Genomic DNA, 14,746 nt, shown 5'->3' with positions numbered 1-14,746 from the left:
TGGGGCCGGAGGGGACTTGCGGTAGCACAGATCGGGCAGGCTGCTCCCCTGCCGGAACAGACTACCACAAGTGTAAAAGTAGCCTTAGAGTTCTCTTCGGCTAAATAATTTTTTGAGGTTTTAGAAGATATTTGTTTATTATGTATGTTTGAAAATCTTCACCAGATTGGTTTTTGGAGTGAATGTCACCAGAAGCAGTTGGCTTCCCCTCGCCCTGTGGTGCCTCACTACTCTTTCCAGCTTCCACGAGGCTGGCCATGCACATTAGATAACTACATAAAAAGCAGAACGATGAACTCACCTGATACCGTGAACTTTATGTTGAGGAGCTCGAAACTGCAGGGCTGGCTCCCAGCGATACATCCCAAATTCCGGGGGTATCGGCGCGTGGCTAAAATTCCAAGTCTACTATGTCTTAGGACACATACAACAAGATGAAAATACAACTTCCTACGAGCTTCGAGTGCACGTGAAACGCGTAGGCTTTTGTATTTTACATTTTGTTATAGACTTGGAATTTTTGTCAAATGCCAATTCCCCAGTATTTTGGATACATGAAATAACTGCTGGATGAACTACAGCTGTTCCATCAGTCCCTCAGCATGAAGGGGCAGAGGGGACAACCCAAAGCTAGAAGCCTCTGGCGGGCTATTATCTCCCTGAGAACAGAAGGATCGGCCATGTTGATCTGGACACCCCCGATACACGTTAAACGGCCGTCCCATCCTGGAGAAATCCCTTGACTTCTTCAGTACATGAAATTATGATCAACCCGATAGGACAAAGGGTTAGCGCCAGGCTCTCCGGCCTATATACATCGCGGGATTACATTCGCCTGATAGGGATGCGCTGCTATGCCCTTTAATTAAAGGGGAGGGGGTCATAGGTTTAGTTACTGGGTATCTAACTTTGCTGCTGGTTTTGTAAACTTTGTTCTTTTTCTGACTGGAAACTTCATGGGTGACAACGGTGATTCCTATAGCACCCGGGGAACAGAGGTGGTCACCCATGAGGTGCAGGGGATCATGAATGAAGACACAGCGCTGCTGCATTACGTTACAGTGTGTGATGCACTTACGGTAATAGTGAAAACAACACAGCACCGTCCTTCATTTTCTGAGGGAATGGTCTTGCCCTTTAATTGCCCCCCCCCCCCCCAAAAAAAAAGTACAGGTGCTTATAGATTGGATATGAAGGGGCTGTTACATTTTATTTTGCCTTCAGAGAGAACTGGAGGGACAAAGAAATATAAACATTTTGTCTCTGGACATCCCCTTGAAGAAGTAGGCGGGGCTTCAGGTTATATCACAAGTAGTCACCGACTAATCAGACATTTTTTTTAAGATGTATTGTGCATAGTTTGTATCTGAGAAAGGACATCATGGCTCAGTCTTGCAAGAAAACCACATTTTATTCAGAATTTCTGTACGCCCTCATCCTCGACGAGATGTGACTACCCCAAAATGGTGACGGTGGCGGTCTCTCACGCACGCAGCACACACAGGGCAACTAGTGACATACAGGAGAAGCCATTTTACTGGAGACTATAAGGGTCGCCCTTAAGCCCCGCCTTCCAAAGTGATTTTTTTTAAATGACACGTCGCGACGTACGGATATATCTCTATGGGTGGGGCGCGTATATTTACACCTCGGAATAAATACAAGCTCAGCGAGCGATCCCGCCTAGTCTGCGAGGGGATCGCAGGCTACAGCCGTTTTGTTCATGTTATCCTAGAAGCAGCCATTTTTTTTTTAAAGCTCCTGCAAGCCTGAGGCTCCTAGCGCCTCATACCTCAGGTTTGCAGGCTCCGCCCACAAAAACAGCTGCTGTAAGTCTCAAAGATGGGGGGTGACACTTTCCTCATAGGTGGCGCTATTTCACCGCTCACCATGCGATTACTATGGGGCGTGGCGGCACCAACAAAGCAGAAAACCCTCCAACTATTAGTGTCTACAAAAAAAACGGAAATGGGGGTCCGCCGTCCCCCCAAGAACTATGGCTGCTCCCCTGACCCCCAAATAAAGCGCTCTACCCAATCCCTGATGAGTTGATCGATTGCACTTAGTGTTTTCATGATAAGTAATACCCATAATCTGTAAAAGGAGTCTGAGCAGGCCTGATCTGCTGGGAGTTATAGTCCTCATCCAGCCTCTTAAAGCAATGGAAAACCCCAAAATGAACCAATAACTGACTACGGAGTCGGGATGTGCCAGATCTTGGCTACCCCGAATATTCTCTAATATAAATAAGCATCCATGGGGGGGGGGTAAGTAATAGAACAAAAAAATAAATTTGCAAGTTTTTTTTTTTTCTCCAAAAAAGCCATTTCCTTTACAAACCAATAAATTAAAGTGAGGCGCTTAAAGGGCAATTCCACCCAGAAACAGGACTCATATTGCACAATCCCCTGAAGGGGAGGGGCTTAAAACCCTGAGAGGAAGCCCCGCCCAGGCCAGGAGAGGTTTGTATTTGGTACTGACGGCGAAGCATCACGGTCCATAAAAAGGACAAAGAAGGGGATTATTTTTCTACTTTGGTGTGGAGACCCCATCTACGTATCAATAAGATTTGGGTGGAAGTGCCCTTTAAATGTATATGCACTGGTTGACCCCCCACCATACCCTGCACCAAATAAAAGTTGATGATTCGGGGGCGGTAAGTGTTGCTCCCGGCTGGACAGTAGGTGCGGGGGGACCAGGGGGGTGCGATTGGGTGACAGCTTTGGCTGCAGGGTTTGTGCCTGTAGGTTGGAGAAAACAGGTCCCGATGCACTCCCATCATCCGCTCAGGAAGAATTTCTTGTAGTATTTGTTCATTTGCTCCAGGAAGATAAAAGTCAAGACGGTGTGGGGCCCCAGCCGGGCGTAGTACGGGGTGAAGCCCTTCCAGAGGCTGAAGAATCCCTCGTATCTGACAACTTTAATGAGAACGTCCTGCAGCGAGAGATAAAAAAGAAGACGACGGGGTTAGGCTACATTCACACTAGCGTTCGGGGCTCCGCTTGTGAAATCCGTTTCAGGGCTCTCACAAGCGGCCCCGAACGGATCCGCTCATCCCCAATGCATTCTGAATGGATAAGGATCCGCTCAGAATACATCAGTTTGGCTCCGTTTGGCCTCCATTCCGCTCAGGAGACGGACACCCAAACGCTGCTTGCAGAGCCAAACAGATCCGTCCAGACTTACAATGCAAGTCAATGGGGACGGATCCGTTTGACGTTGACCCAATATTTGTGCAATTGCAAACGGATTCGCCCCCCATTGACTTTCAATGTAAAGTCAGGAGTCCCTATCAGAGTTTTCTCCAGTCCGATGGTATATTTTAACTTGAAGCGTCCCCATCACCATGGGAACGCCTCTATGTTAGAATATACCATCGGATTTGAGTTAGATCGTGAAAACTCATATCCAACAGTATATTCTAACACAGAGGCGTTCCCATGGTGATGGGGATGCTGTAAGTTAGGATATACTGATTACTGTGTACATGACTGGCCCCTGCTGCCTGGCAGCACCCGATCTCTTACAGGGGGCTGTGATCTGCACAATTAACCCCTCAGGTTAATTGTGCGGATCTCAGCCCCCTGATCGGGTGCTGCCAGGCAGCAGGGGCCAGACCCCCCTCCCTCCTCAGTCTCCCCAGTATTAAAAGCATTGGTGGCCAGTGCGGCCCCTCCCTCCCCAGTATTAAAAGCATTGGTGGCAGTGGCCACAGGCTAACCAGATCGGTTACCATGGCAGCCAGGACGCTAGTGCACTTACTGACCTGTCACTTACCAGTAGGAGGAGCGCCGGCTGCCGAGCAGACAGCACAGGTAAGTATAAGCTAAGTAACCATGGCAGCCAGGACTGCAGTAGCATCCTGGCTGCCATGGTAACCGATCTGGTTAGCCTGTGGCCACTGCCACCAATGCTTTTAATACTGGGGAGGGGGGGGGCCGCACTGGCCACCAATGCTTTTAATACTGGGGAGGGAGGGGGCACACTGGCCACCAATGCTTTTAATACTGGGGAGGGAGGGGGCGCACTGGCCACCAATGCTTTTAATACTGGGGAGGGAGGGGGGCTGCACTGGCCACCAATGCTTTAATACTGGGGAGGGAGGGAGGGGCGCACTGGCCACCAATGCTTTTAATACTGGGGAGACTGAAGAGGGGGGGGGGGGGGGGCACTGGCCAATCAGGGGGCTGAGATCCGCACAATTAACCCCTCGGGTGCGGCACCTGAGGGGTTAATTGTGCGGATCACAGCCCCCTGTAAGAGATCGGGTGGTGCCAGGCAGCAGGGGGCAGTTATGTACACAGTTCTTAGTATATTCTAACTTAAAGCGTCCCCATCACCATGGGAACGCCCCTGTGTTAGAATATACTGTCGGAGCTGAGTTTTCACGATAGTGAAAACTCAGATCTGAAAAAGCTGTTATGCAGACGGATCCGCACTGAACGGATACCATAGTTTGCATGTATAGGTGCGGATCCGTCTGTGCAGATACCAGATGGATCCGCTCCTAGCGCAAGTGTGACAGTAGCCTAAATGTGATCCAAACTATGACAGGTTCTTATTACTGCCACAAGGGGGCGATCTGTGTGTGGTTCCTACTCAGATCACTGGAATAGCTGACTGTACACAGTGACTCCACCAGCAGGATAGTGAGTGCAGCTCTGGAGTATAATGCAGAATGTAACTCAGGATCAGTACAGGATAAGTAATGTATGTACACAGTGACTCCACCAGCAGGATAGTGAGTGCAGCTCTGGAGTATAATGCAGAATGTAACTCAGGATCAGTACAGGATAAGTAATGTAATGTATGTACACAGTGACTCCACCAGCAGAATAGTGAGTGCAGCTCTGGAGTATAATACAGGATGTAACTCAGGATCAGTACAGGATAAGTAATGTATGTACACAGTGACTGCACCAGCAGAATAGTGAGTGCAGCTCTGGAGTATAATACAGGATGTAACTCAGGATTAGTACAGGATAAGTAATGTATGTACACAGTGACTGCACCAGCAGAATAGTGAGTGCAGCTCTGGAGTATAATACAGGATGTAACTCAGGATTAGTACAGGATAAGTAATGTATGTACACAGTGACTGCACCAGCAGAATAGTGAGTGCAGCTCTGGAGTATAATACAGGATGTAACTCAGGATTAGTACAGGATAAGTAATGTATGTACACAGTGACTCCACCAGCAGAATAGTGAGTGCAGCTCTGGAGTATAATACAGGATGTAACTCAGGATCAGTACAGGATAAGTAATGTATGTACACAGTGACTGCACCAGCAGAATAGTGAGTGCAGCTCTGGAGTATAATACAGGATGTAACTCAGGATCAGTACAGGATAAGTAATGTATGTACACAGTGACTCCACCAGCAGAATAGTGAGTGCAGCTCTGGAGTATAATACAGGATGTAACTCAGGATCAGTACAGGATAAGTAATGTATGTACACAGTGACTGCACCAGCAGAATAGTGAGTGCAGCTCTGGAGTATAATACAGGATGTAACTCAGGATCAGTACAGGATAAGTAATGTATGTACACAGTGACTGCACCAGCAGAATAGTGACTGCAGCTCTGGAGTATAATGCAAGATGTAACTCAGGATAAGTAATGTATGTACACAGTGACTGCACCAGCAGAATAGTGAGTGCAGCTCTGGGGTATAATACAGGATGTATCTCAGGATCAGTACAGGATAAGTAATGTATGTACACAGTGACTGCACCAGCAGAATAGTGAGTGCAGCTCTGGAGTATAATAGAGGATGTAACTCAGGATCAGTACAGGATAAGTAATGTAATGTACACAGTGACTGCACCAGCAGAATAGTGAGTGCAGCACTGGAGTATAATATAGGATGTATCTCAGGATCAGTACAGGATAAGTAATGTATGTACACAGTGACTGCACCAGCAGAATAGTGAGTGCAGCTCTGGAGTATAATACAGGATGTAACTCAGGGTCAGTACAGGATAAGTAATGTATGTACACAGTGACTGCACCAGCAGAATAGTGAGTGCAGCTCTGGAGTATAATACAGGATGTAACTCAGGATCAGTACAGGATAAGTAATGTATGTACACAGTGACTCCACCAGCAGAATAGTGAGTGCAGCTCTGGAGTATAATACAGGATGTAACTCAGGGTCAGTACAGGATAAGTAATGTAATGTATGTACACAGTGACTCCACCAGCAGAATAGTGAGTGCAGCTCTGGAGTATAATACAGGATGTAACTCAGGATCAGTACAGGATAAGTAATGTATGTACACAGTGACTGCACCAGCAGAATAGTGAGTGCAGCTCTGGAGTATAATACAGGATGTAACTCGGTGTAGATTATTTCTGTAGATATAATGAAACATGGTGGACATAATGTATCCTGGGAGCACATTTTCCACAGCTGATGGTCGTGTTCACACCTGCACTCGGCCACTTACCAGTCCATTCTTATACTCCGCTTTCCCATCAATCATTCGCATGTTCTGTATCCTGCGGAGGGAAGGAAGGTGGTTCCAGGTGAATAGTTATCAGGCTGTGGTTTATAGCCCCGTCCCGATTTTTAGGAGACCCCGGCACTATGTAATGGGTTCACTCAGATAGGGACACAATTACTCCACTGCCCTCTGTGGTGGTGGTACAGTGGCTTTACCACTAGGGGGCGCTGTAACAGGGAGCTCGACAACTCTACTAAACTCAGGGACTCCTGTCATTCAGCCCTACTCCTCATGTCTACACTAGCTCGTCCACTGCACTGTCACTTTAAACGTCGGTCCATTCAATAAATCAGGGAGCTTAGGATGAACAGAGCCAGTTACCTCCTGGTAAGAGGGAGCGACCCAGTGCAAGGACTTAAGGAAAAACTTGTGCGGTCACTTACCTGGTTTTGGCGATGTCCACAGGCATTGAGGCGGCTGTGGTGACCAGTCCGCTGATCATACTGGCACAGAAGTGGCACAGAATGCCATCCCGGAAATACCCTGCAGGAGGTCAAGGACAGGGTCAGAAGCTTCCTCTACCTACACACCCCAGGGGTGGCTGTGGCCAAACCCTATCATCTCACCAGAGTCCAGAAGAAACTGCTTGGACTGGGAATAAGATGCCAGCTGGGCGGCGTTGACGACCACGGCCCGCGCCATTGTTGGTACGCATCCCTGAGAGAGGGAAAGAGAGGGGGGTTATGGGTAATGCTAGAACCAGGGCACCATGACGGGTCATACGGTGAATGTACAACTACACCCACCCTCCACAGCGTGATGATGCCCTCCTCCCGGGACATTCTGACCAGGGCATTGAAGACGTTGCTGTACCCTCTCCTCTGGTCTGGAGGTAACCTGCGGGAGAGCGGACAAGAGGCCATATATAAGAGTACACCGCCAAAGTATGTGCCCCCTGTAGAAGGACAACCTCTGCCATTTATTTATATAACTTGTGTTTCAATTCCCCACCAGTCAAAATATCTGCTTTCTGTCAGTGAATGGGAACAAACGCCTCTTAACCCAGTACTTCTCACAGCTGAGGGTTTGTTACATTCCTCTGCCCTGTACAGCAATCAGTGCAGCCTGGAGTCCAAGCGGTTCAGAGACTAGATGCAACTGTAACAAACCCTCAGCCGTGAGAAGTGTTAGGGCTCCCAGCAAGCAGAGATCTTAGAAATGGTGACAAATTGGACACAAGACGATGAGCGGCTGTGAGAAGCGACAACCACTAGGGGCGCTCTCTGTGCGGCTTACCTCCCATCTGCGGTCATCCTGATGAGCGCCACCTCAGCAGGGGTCCCCACAAAGGCCCCCGTGGCCCCCGCAGACATCCCGATAGCTGCCTTCATGAGGAAGTTGGGCGGAGTCCCGTCCGCCTTTGTCAGTTTTTCAAAGAGAATGGTATAAATACCGAGACGTGTGGTCGTGTAGGTCGCCTGGCGCAGCAAACCGGCGGATAACCTGAGAAAGAGAGGGGTGAGAAAGGGGTTCTCCGACTGCAGGGTGACACAGACTATGAGTCGGCCCCTCCCCCTGCAGGGTGACACAGTGGGCTGGCTCTCACCCGGTGTAGATGCCCCTCAGCCCCTCGTTCCTCAGGATGCTGCCCACGGCGTGGAAGCTGGTCTTGTACTCCCGGGTCTTGGCGCCCTCTCCGCTCAGCTGCATGCGGTTCTTCACCAGGTCCAGCGGCTGGACGAACACGGTGGCGCCCATCCTGCAGGCAGAAGACGCCGCTCGTCAGCGCCGGTGATTATGGAAATTATCTGCTGCTGCTGTGGCCCCGGGGCCGTGTCATTCGGTGCAGCGTCCTGGCAGCTCCCCCTCCCCAATCCTGGGGTCTGCAGACGGCAACATGGCCCGTACAGTTCCGCGGTCCGTGATGAGGGTTTGTTACAATGTATCAGTGGACTGAGTAAACTGACACAGTGTCACAAGCCCTCAGCTGTGGAGCAGCACTAGGTCAGGAGCATTTCTGTCTAATGGTGGGGGAGGGGATGTAACAGGAATGTGCCCTTATCTCATCCAGGAGACTTTCACCTACAGTGACCGCACACACACCTCTCCACTACACCGCAGTACAGTGACCGCACACACACATCTCCACTACACCGCAGTACAGTGACCGCACACACACATCTCCACTACACCGCAGTACAGTGACCGCACACACACCTCTCCACTACACCGCAGTACAGTGACCGCACACACACATCTCCACTACACCGCAGTACAGTGACCGCACACACACCTCACCACTACACCGCAGTACAGTGACCGCACACACACATCTCCACTACACCGCAGTACAGTGACCGCACACACACCTCACCACTACACCTCAGTACAGTGACCGCACACACACATCTCCACTACACCGCAGTACAGTGACCGCACACACACATCTCCACTACACCGCAGTACAGTGACCGCACACACACATCTCCACTACACCGCAGTACAGTGACCGCACACACACCTCACCACTACACCGCAGTACAGTGACCGCACACACACATCTCCACTACACCGCAGTACAGTGACCGCACACACACATCTCCACTACACCGCAGTACAGTGACCGCACACACACATCTCCACTACACCGCAGTACAGTGACCGCACACACACATCTCCACTACACCGCAGTACAGTGACCGCACACACACCTCACCACTACACCGCAGTACAGTGACCGCACACACACATCTCCACTACACCGCAGTACAGTGACCGCACACACACATCTCCACTACACTGCAGTACAGTGACCGCACACACACCTCACCACTACACCGCAGTACAGTGACCGCACACACACATCTCCACTACACCGCAGTACAGTGACCGCACACACACATCTCCACTACACCGCAGTACAGTGACCGCACACACACATCTCCACTACACCGCAGTACAGTGACCGCACACACACCTCACCACTACACCGCAGTACAGTGACCGCACACACACATCTCCACTACACCGCAGTACAGTGACCGCACACACACATCTCCACTACACTGCAGTACAGTGACCGCACACACACCTCACCACTACACCGCAGTACAGTGACCGCACACACACATCTCCACTACACCGCAGTACAGTGACCGCACACACACATCTCCACTACACCGCAGTACAGTGACCGCACACACACATCTCCACTACACCGCAGTACAGTGACCGCACACACACATCTCCCCTACACCGCAGTACAGTGACCGCACACACACCTCTCACTACACCGCAGTACAGTGCCCGCACACACACCTCTCCACTACACCGAGGTACAGTGCCTGCCCGCACGCACACCTCTCCACTACACCGCAGTACAGTGCCCGCCCACACACCTCTCCACTACACCGCAGTACAGTGACCGCACACACACATCTTCACTACACCGCAGTACAGTGCCCGCACACACACCTCTTCACTACACCGCAGTACAGTGACCGCACACACCTCTCCACTACACCGCAGTACAGTGACCGCACACACACCTCTCCACTAAACCGCAGTACAGTGCCCGCGCACACACCTCTCCACTACACCGCAGTACAGAGACCGCACACACACATCTACACTACACCGCAGTACAGTGACCGCACACACCTCTCCACTACACCGCAGTACAGTGACCGCACACACACCTCTCCACTACACCGCAGTACAGTGCCCGCACACACACATCTCCACTACACCGCAGTACAGTGCCCGCACACACACATCTCCACTACACCGCAGTACAGTGACCGCACACACACATCTCCACTACACCGCAGTACAGTGACCCCACACACACCTCACCACTACACCGCAGTACAGTGACCGCGCACACACATCTCCACTACACCGCAGTACAGTGACCGCACACACACCTCTCCACTACACCGCAGTACAGTGACCGCACACACACCTCTCCACTACACCGCAGTACAGTGACCGCACACACCTCTCCACTACACCGCAGTACAGTGACCGCGCACACACCTCTCCACTACACCGCAGTACAGTGACCGCACACACCTCTCCACTACACCGCAGTACAGTGACCGCGCACACACCTCTCCACTACACCGCAGTACAGTGACCGCACACACACCTCTCCACTACACCGCAGTACAGTGCCCGCACACACACCTCTCCACTACACCGAGGTACAGTGCCTGCCCGCACGCACACCTCTCCACTAAACCGCAGTACAGTGCCCGCGCACACACCTCTCCACTACACCGCAGTACAGTGACCGCACACACACATCTTCACTACACCGCAGTACAGTGCCCGCACACACACCTCTTCACTACACCGCAGTACAGTGACCCGCACACACCTCTCCACTACACCGCAGTACAGTGACCGCACACACACCTCTCCACTAAACCGCAGTACAGTGCCCGCGCACACACCTCTCCACTACACCGCAGTACAGAGACCGCACACACACATCTTCACTACACCGCAGTACAGTGACCGCACACACCTCGCCACTACACCGCAGTACAGTGACCGCACACACACCTCTCCACTACACCGCAGTACAGTGCCCGCACACACACATCTCCACTACACCGCAGTACAGTGCCCGCACACACACATCTCCACTACACCGCAGTACAGTGACCGCACACACACATCTCCACTACACCGCAGTACAGTGACCCCACACACACCTCACCACTACACCGCAGTACAGTGACCGCGCACACACATCTCCACTACACCGCAGTACAGTGACCGCACACACACCTCTCCACTACACCGCAGTACAGTGACCGCACACACACCTCTCCACTACACCGCAGTACAGTGACCGCACACACCTCTCCACTACACCGCAGTACAGTGACCGCGCACACACCTCTCCACTACACCGCAGTACAGTGACCGCACACACCTCTCCACTACACCGCAGTACAGTGACCGCGCACACACCTCTCCACTACACCGCAGTACAGTGACCGCACACACACATCTCCACTACACCGCAGTACAGTGACCGCACACACCTCTCCACTACACCGCAGTACAGTGACCGCACACACACCTCTCCACTACACCGCAGTACAGTGACCGCACACACACCTCTCCACTACACCGCAGTACAGTGACCGCACACACCTCTCCACTACACCGCAGTACAGTGACCGCACACACACCTCTCCACTACACCGCAGTACAGTGCCCGCACACACACCTCTCCACTACACCGCAGTACAGTGACCGCACACACACCTCACCACTACACCGCAGTACAGTGCCCGCACACACACCTCTCCACTACACCGCAGTACAGTGACCGATAGAATTACAGTTAGAGGGGCCCCCACTACGGATGAATTACAGGGGCCCCCACTACGGATGAATTACAGGGGCCCCCACTACGGATGAATTACAGGGGCCCCCACTACGGATGAATTACAGGGGCCCCCACTACGGATGAATTACAGGGGCCCCCACTACGGATGAATTACAGGGGCCCCCACTACGGATGAATTACAGGGGCCCCCACTACGGATGAATTACAGGGGCCCCCACTACTGATGAATTACACTACACCGCAGTACAGTGACCGCACACACACATCTCCACTACACCGCAGTACAGTGACCGCACACACACCTCACCACTACACCGCAGTACAGTGACCGCACACACACATCTACACTACACCGCAGTACAGTGACCGCACACACACATCTCCACTACACCGCAGTACAGTGACCGCACACACACATCTCCACTACACCGCAGTACAGTGACCGCACACACACATCTCCACTACACCGCAGTACAGTGACCGCACACACACCTCACCACTACACCGCAGTACAGTGACCGCACACACACCTCACCACTACACCGCAGTACAGTGACCGCACACACACATCTCCACTACACCGCAGTACAGTGACCGCACACACACATCTCCACTACACTGCAGTACAGTGACCGCACACACACCTCACCACTACACCGCAGTACAGTGACCGCACACACACATCTCCACTACAACCGCAGTACAGTGACCGCACACACACATCTCCACTACACCGCAGTACAGTGACCGCACACACACATCTCCACTACACCGCAGTACAGTGACCGCACACACACATCTCCCCTACACCGCAGTACAGTGACCGCACACACACCTCTCCACTACACCGCAGTACAGTGCCCGCACACACACCTCTCCACTACACCGAGGTACAGTGCCTGCCCGCACGCACACCTCTCCACTAAACCGCAGTACAGTGCCCGCGCACACACCTCTCCACTACACCGCAGTACAGTGACCGCACACACACATCTTCACTACACCGCAGTACAGTGCCCGCACACACACCTCTTCACTACACCGCAGTACAGTGACCGCACACACCTCTCCACTACACCGCAGTACAGTGACCGCACACACACCTCTCCACTAAACCGCAGTACAGTGCCCGCGCACACACCTCTCCACTACACCGCAGTACAGAGACCGCACACACACATCTTCACTACACCGCAGTACAGTGACCGCACACACCTCTCCACTACACCGCAGTACAGTGACCGCACACACACCTCTCCACTACACCGCAGTACAGTGCCCGCACACACACCTCTCCACTACACCGCAGTACAGTGACCGCACACACACCTCTCCACTACACCGCAGTACAGTGACCGCACACACCTCTCCACTACACCGCAGTACAGTGACCGCACACACACCTCTCCACTACACCGCAGTACAGTGACCGCACACACACCTCTCCACTACACCGCAGTACAGTGACCGCACACACACCTCTCCACTACACCGCAGTACAGTGACCGCACACACACATCTCCACTACACCGCAGTACAGTGACCGCACACACACCTCTCCACTACACCGCAGTACAGTGACCGCACACACACCTCTCCACTACACCGCAGTACAGTGCCCGCACACACACCTCTCCACTACACCGCAGTACAGTGACCGCACACACACCTCACCACTACACCGCAGTACAGTGCCCGCACACACACCTCTCCACTACACCGCAGTACAGTGACCGATAGAATTACAGTTAGAGGGGCCCCCACTACGGATGAATTACAGGGGCCCCCACTACGGATGAATTACAGGGGCCCCCACTACGGATGAATTACAGGGGCCCCCACTACGGATGAATTACAGGGGCCCCCACTACGGATGAATTACAGGGGCCCCCACTACGGATGAATTACAGGGGCCCCCACTACGGATGAATTACAGGGGCCCCCACTACGGATGAATTACAGGGGCCCCCACTACTGATGAATTACAGGGGCCCCCACTACTAATATATCACAGGGGCCCCCACTACTAATATATCACAGGGGCCCCCACTACTGATGAATTACAGGGGCCCCCACTACTGATGAATTACAGGGGCCCCCCATTACTGATGAATCACAGGGTCCCCAATACTGACAAATCACAGGGGCCCCCATTACTAATATATCACAAGGGGCCCCACTACTGACGAATCACAGGGTCCCCAATACTGACAAATCACAGGGGCCCCCATTACTAATATATCACAGGGGCCCCATTACTAATATATCACAGGGGGCCCCCACTACTAATATATCACAGGGGCCCCCATTACTGATGAATCACAGGGGCCCGGTTCCCATGCTGCAGGGGTGCACCCTCCGCCTGTCGGTCATTACCCGGCCAGCCCCCCGAACAGGAACTTGATGGCCTTGGGGGAGGTCCTTTCCTTGCCGCTCGCCGCTGCCATCTTGTCACCGACTGACCGGAGAGACCCCCAAGGTGACACAGGAGGTGTGCGCGCACAGCGAGGGGGTGTGGCCAGGCCACGTCACTAACGGCAGGACGCAGCGGCCATATTGGAAGAGGGTAGAAGCGCGCGGGCGGCCATGTTTGATGTGGGTGAAGCCGGCGGGAAGGATTATTTGGAGGTCCCTATTACACGAGGGCCTCTAAGGACAAGGAGGCTGGTGGCGGGGACCAACCCGGCAACCTGCTGGCCTGTATACCCCGGCGGCCATGTTTGACCCTGTATACAGAGATGCTTCTCTTATTCTCCTCTATGTTAATATCATTTTCATTGTTTTTATAATTATTCCACTTGTTTATTGATTTTGCAGCTATTTTACTTGTGTTAAGTGATCACGAGATGGCGGCGGCCGCAGAACCGCAGTAATGATAACAGCGGCAGCGGACGTACACCGGCGTCCAAACTGAACATGGCGCGTGGGG

The 14,746-nt window shown here is 52.5% G+C and overlaps 1 protein-coding gene across 1 annotated transcript; it reads right to left on the bottom strand.

Annotated features, from left to right (window-relative positions):
- Nucleotides 1-1,392: 1,392 nt before the first annotated feature.
- On the bottom strand, nt 1,393-14,339 carry LOC122923912 (mitochondrial 2-oxoglutarate/malate carrier protein). Its single transcript, XM_044274775.1, has 8 exons — nt 14,194-14,339; nt 8,056-8,208; nt 7,746-7,952; nt 7,256-7,346; nt 7,076-7,166; nt 6,893-6,992; nt 6,453-6,504; nt 1,393-2,934 (listed from the first exon to the last, which is right to left on the bottom strand). Exons 1-8 carry the CDS (start codon nt 14,262-14,264, stop codon nt 2,779-2,781), a joined length of 921 nt encoding a protein of 306 aa, XP_044130710.1. The 5' UTR covers nt 14,265-14,339; the 3' UTR covers nt 1,393-2,778.
- Nucleotides 14,340-14,746: the final 407 nt, after the last annotated feature.

Source organism: Bufo gargarizans, unplaced genomic scaffold (assembly GCF_014858855.1).
Source record: "Bufo gargarizans isolate SCDJY-AF-19 unplaced genomic scaffold, ASM1485885v1 original_scaffold_2052_pilon, whole genome shotgun sequence".
Classification (NCBI taxonomy): Eukaryota; Metazoa; Chordata; class Amphibia; order Anura; family Bufonidae; genus Bufo; species Bufo gargarizans.
Note: the sequence above shows the minus strand (reverse complement) of the source record. Positions and strands in the feature narration are given on the sequence as shown.

Excerpts from the sequence above, each read along its gene's own strand:
- LOC122923912 (XM_044274775.1), bottom strand. The coding sequence starts at position 14,264 with ATGGCAGCGGCGAGCGGCAAGGAAAGGACCTCCCCCAAGGCCATCAAG. Across the intron at positions 8,209-14,193 it reads CTGTTCGGGGGGCTGGCCGG|GATGGGCGCCACCGTGTTCG; the intron begins GTAATGACCGAC and ends TTCTGCCTGCAG. Across the intron at positions 7,347-7,745 it reads AGGATGACCGCAGATGGGAG|GTTACCTCCAGACCAGAGGA; the intron begins GTAAGCCGCACA and ends GCTCTCCCGCAG.